Source organism: Phlebotomus papatasi, chromosome 3 (genome assembly GCF_024763615.1).
Source record: "Phlebotomus papatasi isolate M1 chromosome 3, Ppap_2.1, whole genome shotgun sequence".
Taxonomy (NCBI): domain Eukaryota; kingdom Metazoa; phylum Arthropoda; class Insecta; order Diptera; family Psychodidae; genus Phlebotomus; species Phlebotomus papatasi.
Genome location: NC_077224.1, coordinates 22627532 through 22648452, shown reverse-complemented (window position 1 = coordinate 22648452; position 20921 = coordinate 22627532). Strand labels below are relative to the sequence as shown.

Here is a 20921-nt window from a genome sequence, read left to right as displayed (position 1 = left end):
CAAAAATGTCAACAACAGTGAAAGCTGCAAAAAGTGAATTTTTGTGGAATTTCAGGATGGCAGAACGTTTGAATTGCAATTTTATTAAGATAAATGTCCTTTTCATGAACTTTGCTCACTTTTGTGTAACTCATCGGTTTAAACGTACGAACTTCCAACGGGTTTTTAGGTAAGTTCTGATATACCTTCGAATTGGTAAAGAAAAAAACCTCAACCAGAGAGAGCTCTCAAATCGGGAAGGTTATTACTGAACGAGAGAATTGGGAACAATTTTTATCGAAAATTTGCTATAGGTGGAATCGTCAAAATTCTATCAAAAATGCAATTTTTGACGAAAATTGCTCCCAATATGTAGGGGCCTTAATAAATGCCTCACCTCTCTCTATACCGTGCCATATTATAATTTTATCAAGTGTTGCTGGGTAATACTTTCTCTATATGTTAACAATGAAAATTGTGGAAAATGATGTGGGTGACATGAAAAGAATATGGGTATTTTTGTATATGAAATTGAAATATTCGGTTCTGACAACTACATTATAAAATCCGAAATCAATATCAGAAATTCTACGGGGCATGTAGTACAAATCATACAGAATAATTGAGTCTCAGGGGAAAGGAAATTTCATTGAAAATCACCCTCAAGTGTTATATTATTTTGATGTTGCCACTCATTTTCCACACACAGCTTCAAAATAGTTCACAAGCAAACGACTTTTCATAATGCGAAGAAAGAGTTAAAGCTAGAGAGAAATGTGTCTGCCTTTGACATTATTTTACGGTGTGCTAATCAATCATTAATCAATCACAATTCGCTATAATGAGTTTTATTCACTTTGACAATTTAATACACAAACTCTGTCACTTTTTTCCTTACACCTACTCTAAATTCACCAGCAGATAAAATTAATCTTTTATGGATTAAATTAGATCTGTCATCTATCACGTTTACCTAATCTCTACCGCATTGGATTTTTATTTTACGTCTGATCCATTTAAAGCCCCTTGGCTTTTTCTGGGCTTCCGAAAAGCAAAACTTTGAAAAACATTTGTAATTTCTTTTTATTTGTGGAAGCCATCAGATTTTATTTCAAAATAAAATACAATTAAGCAGAAACTGTGCAGACATCATAGTTAAATCGCGCTGACAGTTTGATGGTATCGTGATTGAATCAAGCAATTTCCTTCTCAATATTAATTGATTCATCCACAGATTGAACCATCGATGAAGTGATGAAAATCATCTGACAGATGAAAATTTCTTGCTAACTGATGCCGGAAGTGTTAAGTGTATTATGATCAAAGTATTGGAAATAGATATTATAACACAACTCGATATTGCTGATATGCAAATCAATTTTTTACAATTAAAATACTTTTCTTTCCATTTAGTCAGTAGACATTTTCCATCTATACAAATTCGGTGTTACTGAAAAGGTTTTGAAATTCTGTACAGTTTTTATATTTAAACTTTGAAATTTTGCAAAAAATAAATTAATAAAAGCAATACAGGGGAGCTAGGGCAAAATGGAAAAAACAAATAGTCAGTAAGAAGTTAAAAGTGGTCAGCAGAAAATCAAATTTGATCAGCAAATAAATAATTCGAAATAATCAGCAAAAATTTCCAATTTTGTCAGTAAAAAGTTAAATTTGGTCAGTAAAAACTTCGAATTGATCAGTAGATATATTCGAGTTGATCAGTAAAAAATTAAAAATTAATCAGCAAGAAATTAAAAATGGTCAGTATAAAGAAAATATGGTCAGCAAAAAATTAAAAATGAGCAGCAAAAAAATTAAAAAAGCAGTAAAAAATTAAAAATGTGCAGTAAAAAATAAAAATTGGTTAGCAAAAAATTAAAAATGATCAGTTAAAATATTCGTATTGATCAGTGAAATATTAAAAAGTGGTCAGCAAAAAATTAAAAAGGAGCAGTAAAAAATAAAAATTGGTCAGCAAAAAATTAAAAGAGGTCAGTAAAAAATTAAAAACGAGCAGTAAAAAAATTAAATGTGGTCAGTAAAAAATTAAAAGTGGTCAGTAAAAAATTAAAAACGAGCAGTAGAAAATAAAAATTGGTTAGTAAAAAATAAAATTTGATCAGTAGAAAATCAAAAATGGTCAGTGGAAAATAAAAATTAGTTAGTAAAATATTAAAATAAACAATAAAAAATTAATTGTTTTGTTTTTTACTGATCATCTTTTACTTTTTACTGATCATGTTTAATTTTTCACTGATCACTTTTTACCTTTTACTGATCATGTTTAATTTTTTGCTTACCACTTTTCATTTTTTACTCACCGCTTTTAATAAAGTACTGGTCTTTTTTAATTTTTTACTGATCCTTTTAAACTTTTTGCTTCCCGTTTTATTTTTTACTGACCATTTTTTTTTACTGATCATTTCGAATTTTTTGCTGACCAAATTTGACTTTTTACTGCTCGTTTATTCAATGCCGGGCAAAATTAGTCAGCAAATAAAATTTTTCATTACGAATAATTAAAAAAAAAAGTTTGTATCAGGTTTATAAATATAAATATTTTAATATTAAACCTACCAAGACCGGTGAAATTGACCGATTTAAAAACTTATTAAAATTAACACATATTTTAACAGTACAATGTCACTATCAAGCTTTATTAATTTCTTAAAATATGTATGTAATATATAATATTTTACAGTATTTAAATTTTAATTAATTTATTCCCTTTATTCCTCTTTTTCAAGAAAAATTTGTTGAGTATCCAACCTACTGCGGTCTATCATTTACCCGAGAGCGCTAGGAAAAACGACCAAAAACAGTCGATAGGTTTAGTGTTAAAGAACAGGAAGAGAACTGTTTAATAATAATATTAATAATGCTGGCAGAACATTCCATGAAGGAACCAGGCCTTCCCGCAAGGAGATTTCTACACTAAGAAAAAACCTAAAAAAGTTAAAACAACTCCATGGCAGAGTTGAATTAACTCTATGAATATCGATGTAATTGTTACTCTTTTTCACTGTAAATTTTAGTAAATAGAGTTGAAACAACTCTTGGTGCGAGTTGAATTAATTCGTCGGATATCGATGTAATTATTACTCTTTTTTTATGTAAAATTTCATCTCGACTGAAGTATATGCTTAAGTGTTTTCGTTTTAAGAATATACTTCAGTCAAGAAGATTTTCTTGTGACAAAGTTCATAAGGAAAATCAATTAGAAATACACCTAACAGTGTTTCATGAAAACATGTGCGTGCATCATATGTGATATTTCGCTTAGAACGTAGGGAACTTCAGGTCAACTTGGAACATAGGGAACTTGAGGTCAATAAAATATTAATAAAGAAAATGATAAAATAAAAACAAAACATAAAATTGCAAAATTAATTCATTTTGGGATTTGAAAGATTTATCTAAAAAAGATTTTTTTAACTCTTGAAACGAGTTATTTTAACTCTTAAAACGAGTTATTTTCAATCTTAAAACGAGTTATTTACACTCTTTTGTCATGTAAATTTTAGGAAAAAAAAGTTGAAACAACTCTTCCGAATATTACACCTAAATTAGAAGTAAAATCAACTCTAAAATATAGTTAATCGAAAATCACAACGAAAAAGAGTTAATTCAACATCGATTCGAGTAAGTTTTACTCGATTATTTTTCTGAGAGACATGCATTATTATTTTTTCTTTTACGGGGGGAGGTTGTCAGTCCTATGCCCTGTGGAATCAAATGCAGTGAAGCTCACTGGATGCAATCCGAACACCTTTAACGCCAGAAAAATTCCTGGTGAGCTAAAGGGGATTCGAACCTGGGACACTTGCATTATAGAGCGAGTACTCTACCACATGACTCATTGAGTGCCCCCGAAGTGTTTAGTTTGATAAAATCATGGTTTCCTCACTAGTCCTTCTAAGGCAAACTATAGCATCCCAATGTCTAATGCCATTCGTGACTAATTTTGCCGCAGTATCCCCTAGGGTAAACTTTGGAAAGTGGGACACTTAAGAAAAATTTCAATTTCCAATGCATTTTTGAACCGAATAATTATTGATTTATTCATTTTCTTTGCATCATCAAATACTTTGTAAAATATTCTGACAAAATCTTAAAAGTTTTTATTAAAAATTTTGACCAATTGGTGAATCAAACTAGAAAACAATACATTTTAATAAGATGGACAAAATTTTGGAAAGTGGGACAAAACTTTTTGGAAAAATGGACATAGTGATTTTTATGATGAAAGATTATATGGAATATGTAGAAAATCAAATCAAAGTTTTTTCTGCGCAATACTTGCACATTGGATGGTTGTTCTTTTCTCTTCTTTATCTCCGAGTGACACTTGAGGCATCCTAATTCCAAGAACTTCTTGGACATAAAACCAAAATGAGGTTCTGCAAATTTCGCATAGACGCTCCGCGCTGATCAGCATACCTTTATAAAAGGATGCAACTTTTTAGTCTATTTCAACACCAAACCGTTCAGATCCTTTTCCACTTTGTCTTTCTCTAGGTTTTCCAGTCCAGTTACTACTTACTATTTTTTATCAACTTCTATAACGAATATCACGCATACAATACATTTTTCAGATTCTTATTGTAAATCATTCTTTGCATTTTTAACTTCTCAAATAATCACTGAATTAAGATCAATAACCTCTTGATCAAAAATTAAAATAATTAGTTGATTTATTGTAAAGTTTTGTAGGAGGTGTCTCACATTACACACTGCTTGGTTCCACTTTCCAAACTGTCCCGCTTTCCAAGTTTTGCCCTACTATTTCTTCTTTCTTTTACCTGGAAACAAAAAAAAACATATTTAGAATTACATAAAAAAATATTCCCTTAACTCTTTCGCGTCCATAGGGTAATGTCATGACTCGGGGAAAAGTTTTTTTTTTGGGTATTTACATTAATTGAAATCTATCTGTTCGTGCACGACATCATAATAGAAGGATGTAAGATCCTTGGCTCATTTTCTCAAGACTCCAGTTAGATTTCAATTAATGTAAATAGCCAAAAAGAAACTTTTTTCCCCGGGTCATATATGACCCTATGGACGCGAAAGAGTTAACTTAGATTTTTTCAAATGTTTATTATCAGAACATATCCATCAATATCTATGTTATGAATTTTGAAATGAAACTTCAATCTTATATCTTGTAGTCCAACATATAAAATTTAACAATAAGTGTTCACAATTTAGTTTAAAGAATATTATGTTCTGAGTTTTTTTCAAGTAAAGATATAAAACAGGGGAAAAGGAAATGATTCTCACAAAAATAAAATAAGCATGTTGGGAAGTACGTAGTGACATCATTTACATTAAGTTTGATAATCCAGAAGATGCAGAAAAAATATAATTACATACTTAAGTAAAGCATTTAAAAACCGTTTGTTTGATAAGGTTTCCATTCAAAGTTGAAGTCTCTCAGGAGAATGGTGCAATAAACAAAATGTTCAGTGTAAATTTAACTTAATTTTTCTGACTCTATTTAAATAATTATACACTATCGAATTTATTTTCTAGTGATAATTTTTATTATTTTGTTAGATTAACTTCTGGATTATTTATGTGGCAGTCTTTGCGAAAAGTATCAATTCAATATCGCCTAAAGATGTCGATTGGTGCAGTGTAGAAAGGAAATACTGCAAAAATCAGAATCATGTTGCATGTTTCGATCCGAAAACAGACGATAAATTTTGTCCAACAGTTAAATTGATTGACTTGGCCCAAGAAGATAAGCAAAAATTACTCAATCGAATGAATGAAAATCGAAATCGACTATCAGCAGGACTACTTCCAGGTATCCCATATCAAGCGTCAAGAATGATGAAGGTAGAATGGAGTGAAACTATGGAATATTTATCACAAATTGAACTACAAAGATGTAAATCATCTGAATACTGCCGACAAGTAGAAGATACCGGAGTAGATGACATTGTGCGGGGATATTACTCAATTTATACTGACTCAATAAATGAGACTGAGCTCTCATTCAACGTAATTGATAAATATTTCAATGGCATCATTGCATCCGGATTCAAAGTTTTGCAAGATCGAATAAAAGTATTAGAATTCAAGCTTGAAGTACAATCTGGTCATGTACAATTGTATGAACTCACTGACGATGATTACAACTATGGAGTTCGATTTGCTGATCAAAATTTGCATCGCATGGGTTGTGCAATTTCTTCTATGCTCACCTATTCAAATGAAACGGACAAAAGAACAGCCAAGTTTTGCTGTACCTTGCAGTACAAATATAAAGATGATCATGCGATTAAAATAGGTCAACCATGTTCAGAGTGCAATTTGGAGGGGTTGAATTGTAGTACTGATTATCCAAATTTATGTGAAAAACCCCAAGACAAAGAAAATTCTAAATATTTGATAATAATTCTCATTTTTGCCATTGGCTCAGTGTGTGCTTTAATAGTTGTATTTTTTTATCATTTTATTTGTCGCAGCAAACAGAATACTTATCAACCGGATGTATTTTTCGAAAAATAGTGAATAAATTGTGAAATAACTTATCATACACAGACTTCCTTTCTCAACACAATTTTGATGTTCTTATCCATAATTATAAAAATAAACCATTTGCTTTAACTGCTCTTTGTGTATTTCAAGTGCAACAAAATTAAATGGTATTTCTTTTTATATTATAATTAAGGTAAAGTATCCTCTAGTCGTCGGCCTCTCCACAAGTCGGTCACTATGGGTCCTTCAAGTCGGCCGATGAAATTATTTATTCAATTTGTGTAATTTTATAATAATATTTGTAGAGTTTTATATCTTCATAAGTTCAATTATTTTATAAATAACACAAATTACTGAGAATATAAATGAAATTGAACATAAAACATTAAAAAAGAGATGGCAAAGCGTCCCAGCTTTGCGGAATGCTCGATCTCACGCGATAGAGCTCAATCTGAATTATTTTTTCGCATGATTTTTGGTCCTTACTGGCCTTCTAGAGATCAAATTGATTCATAAATCACAAAAGCATTCCAAAATAAAAAAAATCGGTACTTAACCGGTTGATTACCGATGAAGACTGATGCAGTCGGATTTGAAATTGCAATACCTCTCCAAAAAATCAAAATTTAACCAAATGGGGTGAAAAATGAGCCTTCCAAAGTGGTTGACTTTTAACTTTCAATAAATCAAAATGGCGAATTTTCCGATCATAGGCATCATAGGTATATTTGGGCGAAATGTTCGCCTGGACTAGCCCTAAAACATATCCACAAATTATTGAAAAACCTTGGGCCAATTTTGAGAAAAACCGAAAAAACTTTTTGTAGGGGATTTTATTTATAGGGGATGAAAAATTATCCAAATATCAGTACTTAACCGGTTCATTACCGATGGAGACCGATGCAGCCGGATTCGAAATTTCAATACCTTTCCAAAAAAACTCAAATTTAATCTAGGTTGAAAAATTAACATTCCAAAATGGTTGACCTTTGACTTTCAATAATTAAAAATGGCGAATTTTCCGGTCATAATGTTTGGGTGAAATGTGCGCCTGGACTAGCTCTAAAACATATCCAAAAATCATTGAAAAAGCATGGACCAATTTTGAGAAAAACCAAAAAACGTGTTTTTAAGGAATTTAACTTATTGGGGATGTAAAATTATTCAAAAATCGGTACTTAACCGGTTCATTGCCGATGAGGACCGATGCAGCCGGGTTCGAAATTTCAATACCGGTAAACGGTAAATAAAAAATTCATTTTTTAAATAAAATATTCAAATTGGCAAGTAAAAAGATCAAAAATGGTAGGTTTAAAAATTAAAAATCGTAGGGGAGACCGGGGTAGCATTAGCCACCAAATTGTTTTTTTCATTGCGTATAATTTGTACAAAAAATGTTTGTATGAGGCTGATAAATATTTCAATGAATAGTAAGGGAAGTATATATTTAGAATAAAGAGTGGTTTTCCTAATATTCCTTCCAAGGAAAACTATAAGATACCACTATCTAATACTATACGTGGCTAATCTGCCCCGGTCTCCCCTAAGTAAAAAATTCCAAAATAAAGTAAAAAAATCAAAAGTGGTACGAATGCTACAAGTATTAGCAGCAAAAGGGGTCCTTCAGGCTGTCCCTTCAGTAGTAAATGCAGACAAAAAGCAAGAACATAATTTTCCTGTGTCTTTCATGTGTCATATGTGTGTAGGATCAGCAGATCTTGAGCTGAATCCGCCTCTCACAGAATAGAATTCTTTTTGAACTAAAAGGTGTCAAATAAAAGAAATAAAGATTTTCTCGTACAATTCTTTGTTTTTTCTGTATTATTATTTTCATATTGTTTTTCTATCTTTTTTATTATTTAAGTTTTAGCCTTTGAAAAAGGCTGTTAAACTTTGAAAAATTATTGGCTGACTTTAGGAATCCAAAGTGGCTGAGTAGAAGAACGCTTAAATTGAAATGGCCGGATTGAGGAATACTCCACATTTTTAAAACAATTTAATTTTTCAGTAGGGTAAGTGTGCCAAATTTCGGCCACTGAGAAAAAAGCGGGGGTTCGATTAACCTTTCTTCCTCATAATTTTAACACTTTATAGGTGTAAGCATATATCAACATTTTTTATGTTAATTTTACACCTTTTTAAGGGCAAAATTAACATGAAAAAGAGTAACTTTAACTCCTAATACACCTGAAAAGCATAATATATACACCGATTTCGGACCAATATTGCAGGATAAAATAAACATTTCCGGAATGTTATTTTCAATTTTTCGGATTTCTCTCAAAGAAGATATTATAATATATAATAATATTAAAATATATTGTCTCAGATCGGTCAATTCAGTGTGTACGAAGCCTAAAAGCCCTCCCCTACTTTACTTTTAAACCAGTAGAACAATTTCTTAAATATGAGAAAAAAATCGTAGATTGATCAGGGAAATTTATTTAAAAATGTGTAGGAAAAGAAGCTGTTTGTTTTCACTTCTTTGGGCACTTCCATCAAAATGAAGCAATAAGCAAGATTGTAAGCCATTAGTTTCAGACCACAAAAACGTGGTGATAACCATAAAGCGACTTCCCGAGGAATGCTCCAAAAATTGAGTGTTTTCTTGGCGAAGTGCAAGAGTGGAAATTTGTGGGGGGAAGAATGGGTGTTGAAGGCAAAATGTTGAAGATGTGTGAAAGGAGGTGAAAAGAGTGTAATGCCTGCTGTGCATGCTGACAAATGTTTGCCACTGTTCGAGGTTGTATTTTATTTCTTTAAGGGTTTGGTGGGGTGCATGGGGATGGTAGCTCTCTAGGAGCAATAAAAAGTCCGACAGGATGAGTTAACATTGTGGAGGTTGGCAAAAATGTCTGGTGATGCTGAAGAAACAATGTTATCCAGAGGCGGAAAGTGCAGTTTTCGACAGTTCGCCACCCCTTCGTTTCTTTTTCCAACACCACTTTTCTTGCCAGATATTTTTCTAGGAGGATTTTCAGTCCCGGACATTTAGGATCTTGGGCTATATCCATTACTCTCCTTGCACCATTCCCAGACGTTCTCAGAAAATGTGTATAATATTTATTAGAGCACATTAGGCTTCTATATACCGTCCCATTAAGTGGTACCATAAATTTTCACGTTCTATTTTACACTTAATTCCAAATGGTCGCACTTCGTACTCGATGAGCTTTTGCCGAAAGTATGGGAAGCCTCCGGGGGCCAAATGGTTGAGGATGGGATAAAAAAAGGAAGATGAAGAGGAAGAAGATTGCTTTTCCACTTAAATTATTCTCCTTAAATTCCCTCAACATTTCTTCCCTCTAGCAAATGCCTTTGGTTTTACTGGTTGAACATTTTCACCAACTATCTCAAGATTATATCGCTTAAGGTGGTTTTATAAGCGAATAATGTTTATTGGATATTTTATTGATCATATTAATTTTGTAAAACGGGTAAGGATAAAGCTGTTAGTTTACTTTCAGGATGACTAGTACTCTGGTCCAAATTCCGAAAGCCAAAATCTCGAAAGTCAAATTACGAAATCTTAAATGGCAAAATCGCAAATTCTCCTATCAACCTCCGTATAATTTTTTTTCTCTTTGGGGATCTCGTCCATTCGTAATATTGACGTTTCAGATTTTGTCATCCCTTTTGCGATTTTGGCTCTCACCGAACTAAAGAAATCTATACACTGTTAGGAAAATTTTTGATATTCGTACTATTTATGATATAGTCGGACCTTGATAAAGTCAACTATTATTTCCAGGCCTGTTGACTCTATTGGAGTCCGAAAGAAAGAGGTACTATTTTGTATTTGTACTAAATCATTGACAAATTTAATACGATAGTAGAATATTTTATTTAATTTACCTATAAATTCTACGCCTCTGGCCCAAAAAAGTTGTATGTTTTGGCAAAAGTTGGAGATCAAGGATGATTTTACGGAATATTTTTATATTATTAGTAAAAACTACTTTTTATGTGGTAATATTAAGATCCATCCACGATGTTATGTTAAGATGAGGAAATTATGTCTTAAAGATTTCTTTTTTCACTTTTTTTATAAGAAATCCTGTAAATATTTAATTATTGAAAATTCTAATGCAATTAACGTACGTTATGCCATAACTTTCACATAAAAGTTTCACAAAAAGAGCAAAAAAGCCAATTTTTCTCATTTTCTTCATGATCTGTAATATGGGCGCTAAATGGTTATAGATATCGACTTAGAGTCTTCAGATGACCGATTCCCTGATAAGTCAACTTGAGGATTATTAATATGACCCTAATTTCCTCCCCATCCCTCCCCTGCACAGCCAAAATCGCTTTTTAAAAAAAATCGGTGATTTTTACAGGAAATCACGTCATACTAGTTTTTTGGTACATGAAGGGGAGAGGTGGAGTGGAAATGAGGGTCGTATTAATTGTCTTCAAGTTGATTTATGGGGGGTCGTCCGAAGACTCCAAGTCAGTAACTTTAACCATTCAGCACTTAAATCTTAAATGTACAAAAGAAGGAAGTTTTAATCGTTTTTGCTAACCAATTTTAATCTTCTCTTGCTTATTTTTGTTTTTGATCCAAATTTTCTTTTGAGATAAGGGAAGAGCACCAGAGATCGGCAGTGTTCCTCGGATCGTCAGGTTATTATCATATTGTTTCACCAATTCAAATTAATTTTTAAAAATTATTGGCTACTTTTTACCATTTAACTCTTACAAGAATGTAATGCATTATCTCAGATTTAATTTATAAAATCAATTTTCCGTGAGACACCTGATTAAATTCGTGACGATCTGAGGTACAGGGTACATAGTTGTAATTACACCTATTTTTTATTAAGTTATTATAAAAATGTAAAATTCAAATGCACAGATATAGTTAAATGGATCTCTAATAAACCGATTAGTATTCACAAAAATACCAAATAGTATTTTGAGGCTTATATTTTCAACTAAATATCGGGCATGTCTCTTAACATTCCGATCCGGGGTGCTTTTCCCTTACTAATCTTCTAAATTAAAAATGTAACTTAAAATAAATTTACGCGTTTACTTTAGAAAGGTAATTCTTCTGATCGTTAATCATAAACATTTTTTAAACAAGTGAGTTCTTTAACAAGTTTGAAAAAAATTTAGAAAAATTTCACTATGCTATACTGAAAAAATCTAGCATCCTCTACCTTTTTATTTTTGTGCCATCATATTATTCATTTCCAAATTAATGGTGGCACAAAATAATTCATTAAAATGCGATCATAGAATTAATAAAAAAAATCTTAAAATAAAAAAGAAAAGACAAGGGCACTTTCAATTAGTCAAAAAGCTTTAAATCACGAAAAGAAAATTATTTTGTTGGAAAATGATTACTCGGTTAATAGGGGGAGGTGGGGCTACTTTGGTTTGTGGGGCTACGTTGTTATACGATTTTTTCGCAAATTTCTAAAGGAAACTAGGTTTTAAAATGTCATAATTTGATTATACAAAATAATTGTGGATCTGTAAATAAAATAATTGTAAGGCCAGCTTCATTTAGAAATAAGCGAAAAAATCGTGTAGCAATCTAGCTCTACAGCTCAAAGCTCCCCCTATACAAATTTAATTAAAAAATTACCGCGTATCAACATAAATGTTTTCTTGTTGTGTTAAAAACTTTACATTGACATACAAAAATACTAGTTTTTTATTTTGAAAAAAAAATCATAATAAGATCATGCATTATTATTGGTTCAATAATGAGAGAAAATTTGACTCTATGGGAGTCAATTTAGGTCCAAGTAGACACTATCGGAGTCCGTAGAGTAAAAAAAATAGCTGTTGACTCTATCGGGGATTGACTCTATCGAGGTCTTACTGTATTTCAAATTAATTCTTATATAAAGACGAAAAATCAAGTGAAATTATTCGTTTGTATTTATTACAATTCAGTAATAAGTATGTTTTGTAATGTATTAATAAAATTATTTAAATTACTTAAATAGTAGGAGAGACTGGGGCAAAAAGTCACAAATCGAAAATTTCAAAATTCAATATTCTCTTAAGATAAATAAGATAGCGGATTGCAATTTATTATCCATAGATAGCCTCCAGAGACCCTCTTTAATGTCGTAAATTTCTTAGAAATCGAACAAGAAATTTAGAAAATAAAAAAAAATTTGAAATTTTTTGTCCTATTTTTGAAATATTTTCCTTGTAGGAGATATCAGTTATTACCTACTTATTTTTTAAAATTGATGAACCAAATGATTTTGATTCTTTAAATACAAAGCCGCTACGTATTTTACAATTTTACAAAGATTTTTTTCTCCAGACATCTTTTAATTGAAAACGACCACTTGGGGTAAAAAGTAACAAAAGCTATGGAGCGAAAGGTAATAAAAATCAAAGCAATTTTTGATGTCTCACGGCGAAAAGAAACGTCAATGCCATGTGTCTCCGCTTGTTGTTTGCATTGGTCAAACGATTTGTAGACCCTTGCGTTTTTTTTTCTAAGAAAGCTTAAAAAGCACTTTTGTCGTTAAGATTGAGAAAACGGTGTACTACAAAGGTATAGAGGGAATAAATTTCCTATGAAAATATGTCATCTAGGTATTTTTTAGTATTTACGGAAGCCCATAATAATGCGAACCAAAATGTAATAATGCCCCATGCCTGTTACTATTTGCCCCAGTATTTGTGAGAATGGTCACAATATTACCTTTTAAAAAACGACTAAATAAATGTATTTCCTTACAAAATAGAGGAAAATGACTTTCACAAAATTGCAGAGCGGTAAGTTTGCTATAAAGCTGCGCTAATTCGAAATTTATTTGGCGCTCGGGTAGATTGTAAAAAAGAAAATATTCGTTTTGTGACATTTTGCCCCAGTCTCCCCTATGGTTATAGCATATCAAAATTATTTTTAAAAGTGTTTTCTTATGCTTTTGGAGAACATCCAAATATTTTAATCGATCGACTGTTTTAGTTCTTGATCTCTGCCAAAGCATTACAGATTTTTATCGTAAATATTATATAATACAGTGGAATTATTCAGATATTGCTTATTCAGATATTGATATATTGGTGAAATTTTCGAGTAATTGGAGTTCAAAATGATCATTAAAGTGAGTGTTTTGAAAGCCAGAACCCATGTAATGTAATTATTTGCTTCTAATATGCTATTCAGAATTTTTATTCAGTATAATATTTAGTACAATGTGCTTAAATTATTTTTTTAAGTTTTGGCTTCTAAATACAGGTCATTGAATTGATTCAGAATACATATTAAAAATCTCTATCTCATAACATCGTTAGTACAATAGTAAATGAAAACTAAAAAATTATTATTTATGACCTCACAACATGATTTAAAATAACCAATTTATGCTAATGACGAATTTCCGTTAATCAAGTCGTCGAGAATATGTAAATCCATTGATTTATTGCTCTAAACACAAATTTTCCGTGAAAATTTTCATGGTTTTCGGTTACGACACGCAGCACTGTAACGAGGTGTAAAATTAAGAAATAACATTGATTTCTTTTTCCACAAAAGCCTCCAATTTTCACCTATAATTCACGTTCAATTGCCAATATTTACTTCGTTTTTTTTCATAACAATTTGTTTTCACTTCTTCATCTAATAATAGAGTCATGAACTAAAGTTGTTGGAGTTTAGGAAGATCTTCAATATTTGGGATGTCAATTAGAGTCATAGTTAGATATTGTCTGGAGCTTAAAAACCCGGAGGTGGAGATTTAGCAACACCTTTTGCACAGAAACATTTTCAACATTTCTATGTATATCTCGACATCGAGACATTTCTATGGAATTGTTAGTGATTTTTTTTGCAGTGATATTTGCATTGAATATATTGCAATGAATTTTTCTTGCAAATTGTTCAACATTTAGCAAAACATTTTGCAGTGGAATTAACATTGGTGTATTTCACAGTTAAAAGTAACCATGAATGCTGAGAGTGACTTTAAGTCAGAGTATCAATTGGTTAAAGTACTTGTTATTGCAACTTCTTATACTATTTTCTTGCATATTATGCCTCCGACTTCACCATGTGCGTTGTATGATATTGAATTACAATTGTATAAAATTTAATGATTAAACGAACTTACCTAGTGAAGTTCAATCATAATTGTACGAAGCTCCTCTTCCGAGATGATCAAACTATGTAGTCCCTCTACTCTGTGCCGAATTTCACACGTTTCGTCGGTATTTTTTAAATTTCAAATTGAAATTGTAAAAAGTCTCCACAAAAATGTCGGCTCTCCACATTTGTTGGTGGAGACCCCTAGTGGCAATATTTCTGCCACGTCATCGTCATTATTTCAAAGCATAGCCGTAACGTATTTTACATGGGTATGACTGATACTAAGAAGTCTGGGAATATTCAGGGTGGGGTTTGATCATCTCGGAAGAGGAGCTTCGTACAATTATGATTGAACTTCACTAGGTAAGTTCGTTTAATCATTAAATTGTACTGTGCTCCTCTTCCTCGAGATCAAACTATGTAGATGTTCAAAGCACGTTACGGCTGTACATAATTATAAATTTATTTCAATTTTGAGACTTCAGAATTGTTTTAACAACAGTAAAGAGATCATCATAAGGATAATTCATTATTTTCTATTTAAGATAGCTTTAGCAAATCTGTCCTTTTCATGGACGAGCGGTAGATTGTAAAACTTCGCAAATATTTGCGATTTTTTCGACCAGCCAGCCGTTTTCTTTATAATTTCAATATCTACCCCAAGTCTATTGGCCGCAGATGTTGCGGCGTGTCGGGCAGAATACCCAGAAAATATCGATACATCAATCTTACACTTCATCAAAATGTTCTTAATCCAATGGCTCAAAGTTTGAGCCCCTACAGCCTTATGTGGTCGTCTGAATGAAATGAAAAGAGATTTTACATCTCCACGGATCAACCTTGTTTTCTCTAGATACAATTTCAAGGTTGATGCAACACAAATGGTCTTATCATCATTGTAAAACGGAAGAATGAGATTTGGTTGATGCTCACTTGATTTGGAGGTCTTAATTCTACGCGGGATTCTTACTTCAATGTGATCGGACATTTCTCTTATCTGATCCACTTCCATCAGAGAGAATGTCTGCAATCGATGTCCCGTAACCAAAGCCAGCAAAATTACGAGTTTTTCTGATAAATCTTTTAGAGAAAGATCAACATTTTGCGGCAATTGACGGTAAAAATCCAACACTATCTGTGGGTCCCATGTTATATCATATCGGGGTCTATTTGGTCTTACGTTACGAACTCCCCTGAAAAACCTCTTCACAATATCATCTTGACCTAATGATGGTCCAGCTAATAAAGCTAATGCTGAACGATACACGTTAAGTGTACCATAACCTGCTCCTTTACTATATTCTTCGCTTAAAAATTTCAAAACCTCTGGAACAGTAGGGTTAAATTGATTTATCTTTGTGTTGGAACAAAATGTCCACCATTTCTTTAGGCCCACTTCGTATTGCTTCCACGATGATTCCGTCAATGACGACAAAAGGATGTCGTGAGACTCCTTAGGAATCCCTTTTAATGCACAGCTTTCCCTGATATAATCGCGGCAACCAGGGTAATCTTTCTCCAGAAACTGGTTTCTCTGTTAATAAAACGATTAATGTAAGTATCAGCTGATAAATAAATCATATCTGAAATGATCATTGACTGAAAAATTGGGTACCAAGGCTGAGAAGGCCAATTAGGTACAATTATAATTCCTTCGGATTTCTCATACTGAATCTTTTGTAAGACTCGAAGAATTATAGAGAATGGAGGAAAAGCATAGAAAAAATATGTTTTCCAGGGAATTGTGAACGCATCAATTGCAATGGAATACGGGTCTCTTTTCCAAGAAACATATCTTTGACATTTCGCATTTGAACGCGATGCAAAGAGATCTATTTCCGGATATCCAAAATTTCCGACAATTTTTTGGAATCCCGCATCAGATAACTCAAATTCCGTATTAGATTCCAACTTTCTCGATTCAAAATCAGCCTCAACATTTTCTTCGGATGTTATATATGATGCGAATATGAAAATATTTCTCTGTTCGCACCATCGCCATATCTTTTTTGCTAAATTACTCAAATCCTTCATTTGAACTCCACCCATTCTATTGATATATGAAATCGCCGTTGTGTTATCAATTCGAAGAAGGATTTGACAATCTTTAAGATCATTGGCAAAACATTTCAAACCGAAAAATGCAGCGGTCAATTCCAAGAAGTTAATACTTAAATCCTTTTCGTGATCCTTCCATGCACCATGTGCACTTTCATTTCCACAAACAGCCCCCCAGCCTGATTTGGAAGCATCCGTGAATATCACTACATTATAGTAAGGATAACGAATCGGATTGAAGCTTGAAGAGCCAACTGTTTTCCACCATGTGAGCTCATCTATAACTTCCTGGTTTATTGTCAATTTTCCATTATAGTTTCCGTTATTATTCAAAAGAGCCAGAAATTTTAATCTTTCACAAGCCTTCGTGTATACCAAACCGTAATTGACTGCTGGACAGCATGATACTAAAAATCCAAGCATTTCAGCAAATTTTTGGATCTTATATTGATGATTAATTTCAAATTGTTGGACCAGGCATCGTATCTTTGTCTTCTTGGCTTCCGGCAATTCTACAGTCATATTTAATGAATTATAGATAAACCCCAAAAAACGACAAATACATGAAGGTTTCAATTGGCTCTTGTCATAATTAATTATGAATCCCAACGTTTTCAAAAGATTTTCTGTCAGGTTTACATTCTTTTCACAGTCAGTAAGAGACTTGCCCATTATCCATATATCGTCTAAATAGACTACCAGAGTAACTCCCTGTTGACGTAAAAATGAAGCTACGGGTTTCATAACTTTCGTGAAAACATAAGGAGCAGTATTTAACCCAAAAGGTAGGCAAGTAAATTGGTAAAGTGCTCCATTGAATGTAAATCGCAAATATTTTTTATGTGACTCATGAATTGGTATTTGATAGTAAGCATCTTTTATATCAAGGGAAGCCATGTAACAATTTTCTGACATGAGCTTAATGACGGTCCTACCGTCCTCCATCTTAAAGTGTGGAGCATCTATGAACTGATTAAGTTGTTTCAAATTGATGATAAAACGATTTGAACCATCAGACTTAGGTATTAAAAATATTTTGGAAATAAAGTGTTCTTCAACATACGAACACTTCTCTACAGCACCCTTTAAAATCAACTGATCAATTAACTCTTGAATATTACAACGTTCAGACGTTGTATAAACACTCTCTGCTGGAGGATTATTTTGAATAACATAATAATTAAAAGGAATTCTGTACCCCTTTAACCAAGAAAAAATTACGTGATCCTTGGTTATGACCCTCCAAGCATGAGTGAAAAACTGCAGGCGCCCTGCAGGCTTTCTTACATTGTCTAATGTCGATGAGTTGATTTCTTGCTGTTTTTGTATTTCTCGGATTTCTGCTGTCGCTGCTGCTGACGTTGATGTTGCTGATTCTTCCTCGATGACTTCGATGACCCGCCTGTCTGCACATAACCCTTCTGCTGTATGCGAGGCGGGGCCTTCCAGTTTTTTGACTTGGATATTTCTTTTTTCTTCAACTCTTTTCCAGTGGATTGCATGGATTTGGTGGATTTAACAGTTTCCTCCAAATCTTTCCCAAACAGGAATTCATCACTTGTCATTGATTGGAGTGTATCTCTCATAGACACATCCACATTTCCAATCAGAAGATTTCTGCGAATTACAGACTCATCGTGTTGAAGATCAGCAAGCAATTTACTTGCATCAATCAATGACTCCATAATTTCTTTCCATACAGGAATATTTTTCTCTCTCAACAACTTGACTGTAGCTTTGGCTACAGCAGACAAAGCAGAAGTAATCTTTTGCTGTCTCTTGACAATCTTGTCATCTCTTGCCACAATGGCATCTGGCATGATAACCTTAATGAGTTTGTTGAGAGCTGGCGGCTCAAATCTCGGGCAATTTTTGGGCGGAGTGTGTTTTGACAAAAGCTCCTTCAGAGACTCCTCAGGAATACCCTTCTCAATAATTTCTTCCCAGCGGATTGCCAGGTCAGGTATAATCTCCGGAGCGAACTGGCGATCGCCATAAATCCTCTTACCAAAAATATCCATGATTTCTTGCTCAGACAAAGGTATCTGATCTTTTGAGCCATTGCCAGAACCTTGAACCTCATCAATCTGAAGGGGTTCTTGAAGATCATCGGATCTTTCGACAGGAGGTGAATGAGATTCACTCCTGACAACAATCGGAGACCTAGACCTGTCTCGTGATTGAAAATTGGTCTCAGCACGACCATCTGCACTGCCATCCCAGTCGCTGCCTCGCCTGCTGTCTCGACTGCTGTCTCGGCTGCTGTCTCTGCTACTCTCCCCGCTGCTCTCATGGGCCCTGCTCCGCTGTTCTGGGCGATTTCTCCCTGTAGTTCAAAGCCAAATATAGGGTGTCAAAGAAATTCACAAGATGGGTGCATTGATGAGCTGCTTTTTGCGCAAATCCCAGTATAACCGGGATTAACTAGTGATAACCAGTTTTTTGTGAGTATAACCCACTTCTACCTTGTGTGAATTTGAGTAACGACTCAAATTTAGTGAGTATAACCCACTTTCAATGCACCATTGGAGGGAGACACAAAATCTTTTGAGATCAATCCCTTTCACACTGTGAGTGATAACCCACGGTCGGTAGAATGCGCAAAATAAATGAGTAATGACTCATTTAAAAGAGTAATGACTCTTATAAGTGTTTAATGAAACACAAGCAGCTTTGGCCCAGTGGGTTCATGGAACCTTCTAGAAACTTCTGGAAGTACACTCGCAGAATTATTGTAAAATACCTACCACCACGACTGCGTTTATTCTTCCAACGCTTGTCCTTGCGTTTGTACTTCTTCAGTTTCCTCTCCAATTTCCCAAGACGCTTCTCGAACTCCTGATTTTCCTGATGATCTCGCATTTTCCCGAAAAAACGTGTTACTCGCACGGCACACAATAGAAGAATGACGATGACGTGGCAGAAATATTGCCACTAGGGGTCTCCACCAACAAATGTGGAGAGCCGACATTTTTGTGGAGACTTTTTACAATTTCAATTTGAAATTTAAAAAATACCGACGAAACGTGTGAAATTCGGCACAGAGTAGAGGGACTACATAGTTTGATCTCGAGGAAGAGGAGCACAGTACAATTTTATAAGCCTTTTGGTGTTATTGCGATCCGAATGTATTTCATTTGACGCTTTTGCGGTTAGGGAACAGATTACAAGAATATTCTTTTTCGGCTGCGACATGGTGTTGAAGGGAGTTTTTCATTAAGGTGATGATACTTCTGTTTTCGTTTCTTTTATTTGTGGAACGACCAATTTTTTCGTCGGAATTGGCCTCTTTGTTCGCATGATGGCTAACTCTTCGTGCATTCTGTTGCAGCGAAAAAGAGAAATATCATCAATCCAACTAAATATATGCTACATGAACTGAAATTACCAATTCATCTGTCCGCCAGTCTATCATCCTGTCAAGGGAGCCTTTTTATTTTTGCAAGAAAAAATGGAGGAGGGAAAAAAGAGAGTTAAAGAGAAAGACTGCCACAGTTAAAATGGTAATTCCCAAGAAATATTTTGTTCGCTTTGCTCCTTTAGAAATCTTGAAGTACGCTATGAAACCATTTTTGAGATTCTTCTTGTTAAGATTTTAAAACACATTTAAAAGTGTGGTACAAATACTTTTACAAGCTTTAAAAAATACACAACTATAAAACATTTTCGTATAGAATGAATCTACTTCTTGATCAGTAAAGCCTTTAGAGGTCGCAACCTAAAAAGAACAGTGCCCAAGAAGCAAAATAGCTGCCTTATAGAACCAAGTATTAAACGAGTCTTATAATGCCCTTTAAAAGACTTAAAGTGAGAATTTTCTCTAGAAATTCCTATAGAAGCTCTTAAGATCCTTAAGAGTGCGACTCTTTACTTATAGTAATCTCAATGATGGGAACAAGAGCGCTATAAGCAAATAAAAAGATTTTTGGTTCAATAATGCCGTACTTAAGTAATTCTACAACACTATATTAAGAAAAAATTGTTTCTTGGGTGGGCTCCTTTAGAAGAAAATCTTATAAATGTTTTATTAAAACATCCACCACTTGACTTATTTTAAATCTATGTATTGGCTTATTACTATCCAAGCTACATTTGTTATCCAAATAATGTGTGTCTTAAATGTGACTAACATACTTTTAACGTAATCGTGCTATTTCTACAAAAAAATTGAACACATTGGAAGTATAATATCTGAAAATTATGTGCATTGTATGCCTGGAAAATAACTTAACTAAAAAATGTGTAGAAAATATCAATTATATTCTATTAATATCAATAATACATTTTATTTGATAAATTCCAGTTAATATGTTATATTGGTATTTCTCCT

The 20921-nt window shown here is 33.2% G+C and overlaps 2 protein-coding genes across 2 annotated transcripts; one reads left to right on the top strand and one right to left on the bottom strand.

Moving 5' to 3' along the window:
* Positions 1 to 5403: 5403 nt before the first annotated feature.
* On the top strand, positions 5404 to 6526 carry LOC129808257 (uncharacterized). The gene is made up of 2 exons (XM_055858092.1): positions 5404 to 5449; positions 5539 to 6526. The coding sequence occupies exons 1-2, from the start codon at positions 5441 to 5443 to the stop codon at positions 6496 to 6498; spliced, it is 969 nt and encodes a 322-aa protein (XP_055714067.1). The 5' UTR covers positions 5404 to 5440; the 3' UTR covers positions 6499 to 6526.
* Positions 6527 to 14975: 8449 nt separating this feature from the next.
* On the bottom strand, positions 14976 to 19513 carry LOC129808256 (uncharacterized). The gene is made up of 2 exons (XM_055858091.1): positions 19339 to 19513; positions 14976 to 18917 (listed from the first exon to the last, which is right to left on the bottom strand). The coding sequence occupies exons 1-2, from the start codon at positions 19451 to 19453 to the stop codon at positions 17884 to 17886; spliced, it is 1149 nt and encodes a 382-aa protein (XP_055714066.1). The 5' UTR covers positions 19454 to 19513; the 3' UTR covers positions 14976 to 17883.
* Between the last annotated feature and the right edge of the window lie 1408 nt (positions 19514 to 20921).

Bases quoted from the DNA above. Each gene is read 5' to 3' on its own strand.
- LOC129808256 (XM_055858091.1), bottom strand. From the start codon at position 19,453: ATGCGAGATCATCAGGAAAATCAGGAGTTCGAGAAGCGTCTTGGGAAA. The intron at 18,918-19,338 runs GTAGGTATTTTA...TTTGAACTACAG, and splicing joins GAATAAACGCAGTCGTGGTG to GGAGAAATCGCCCAGAACAG.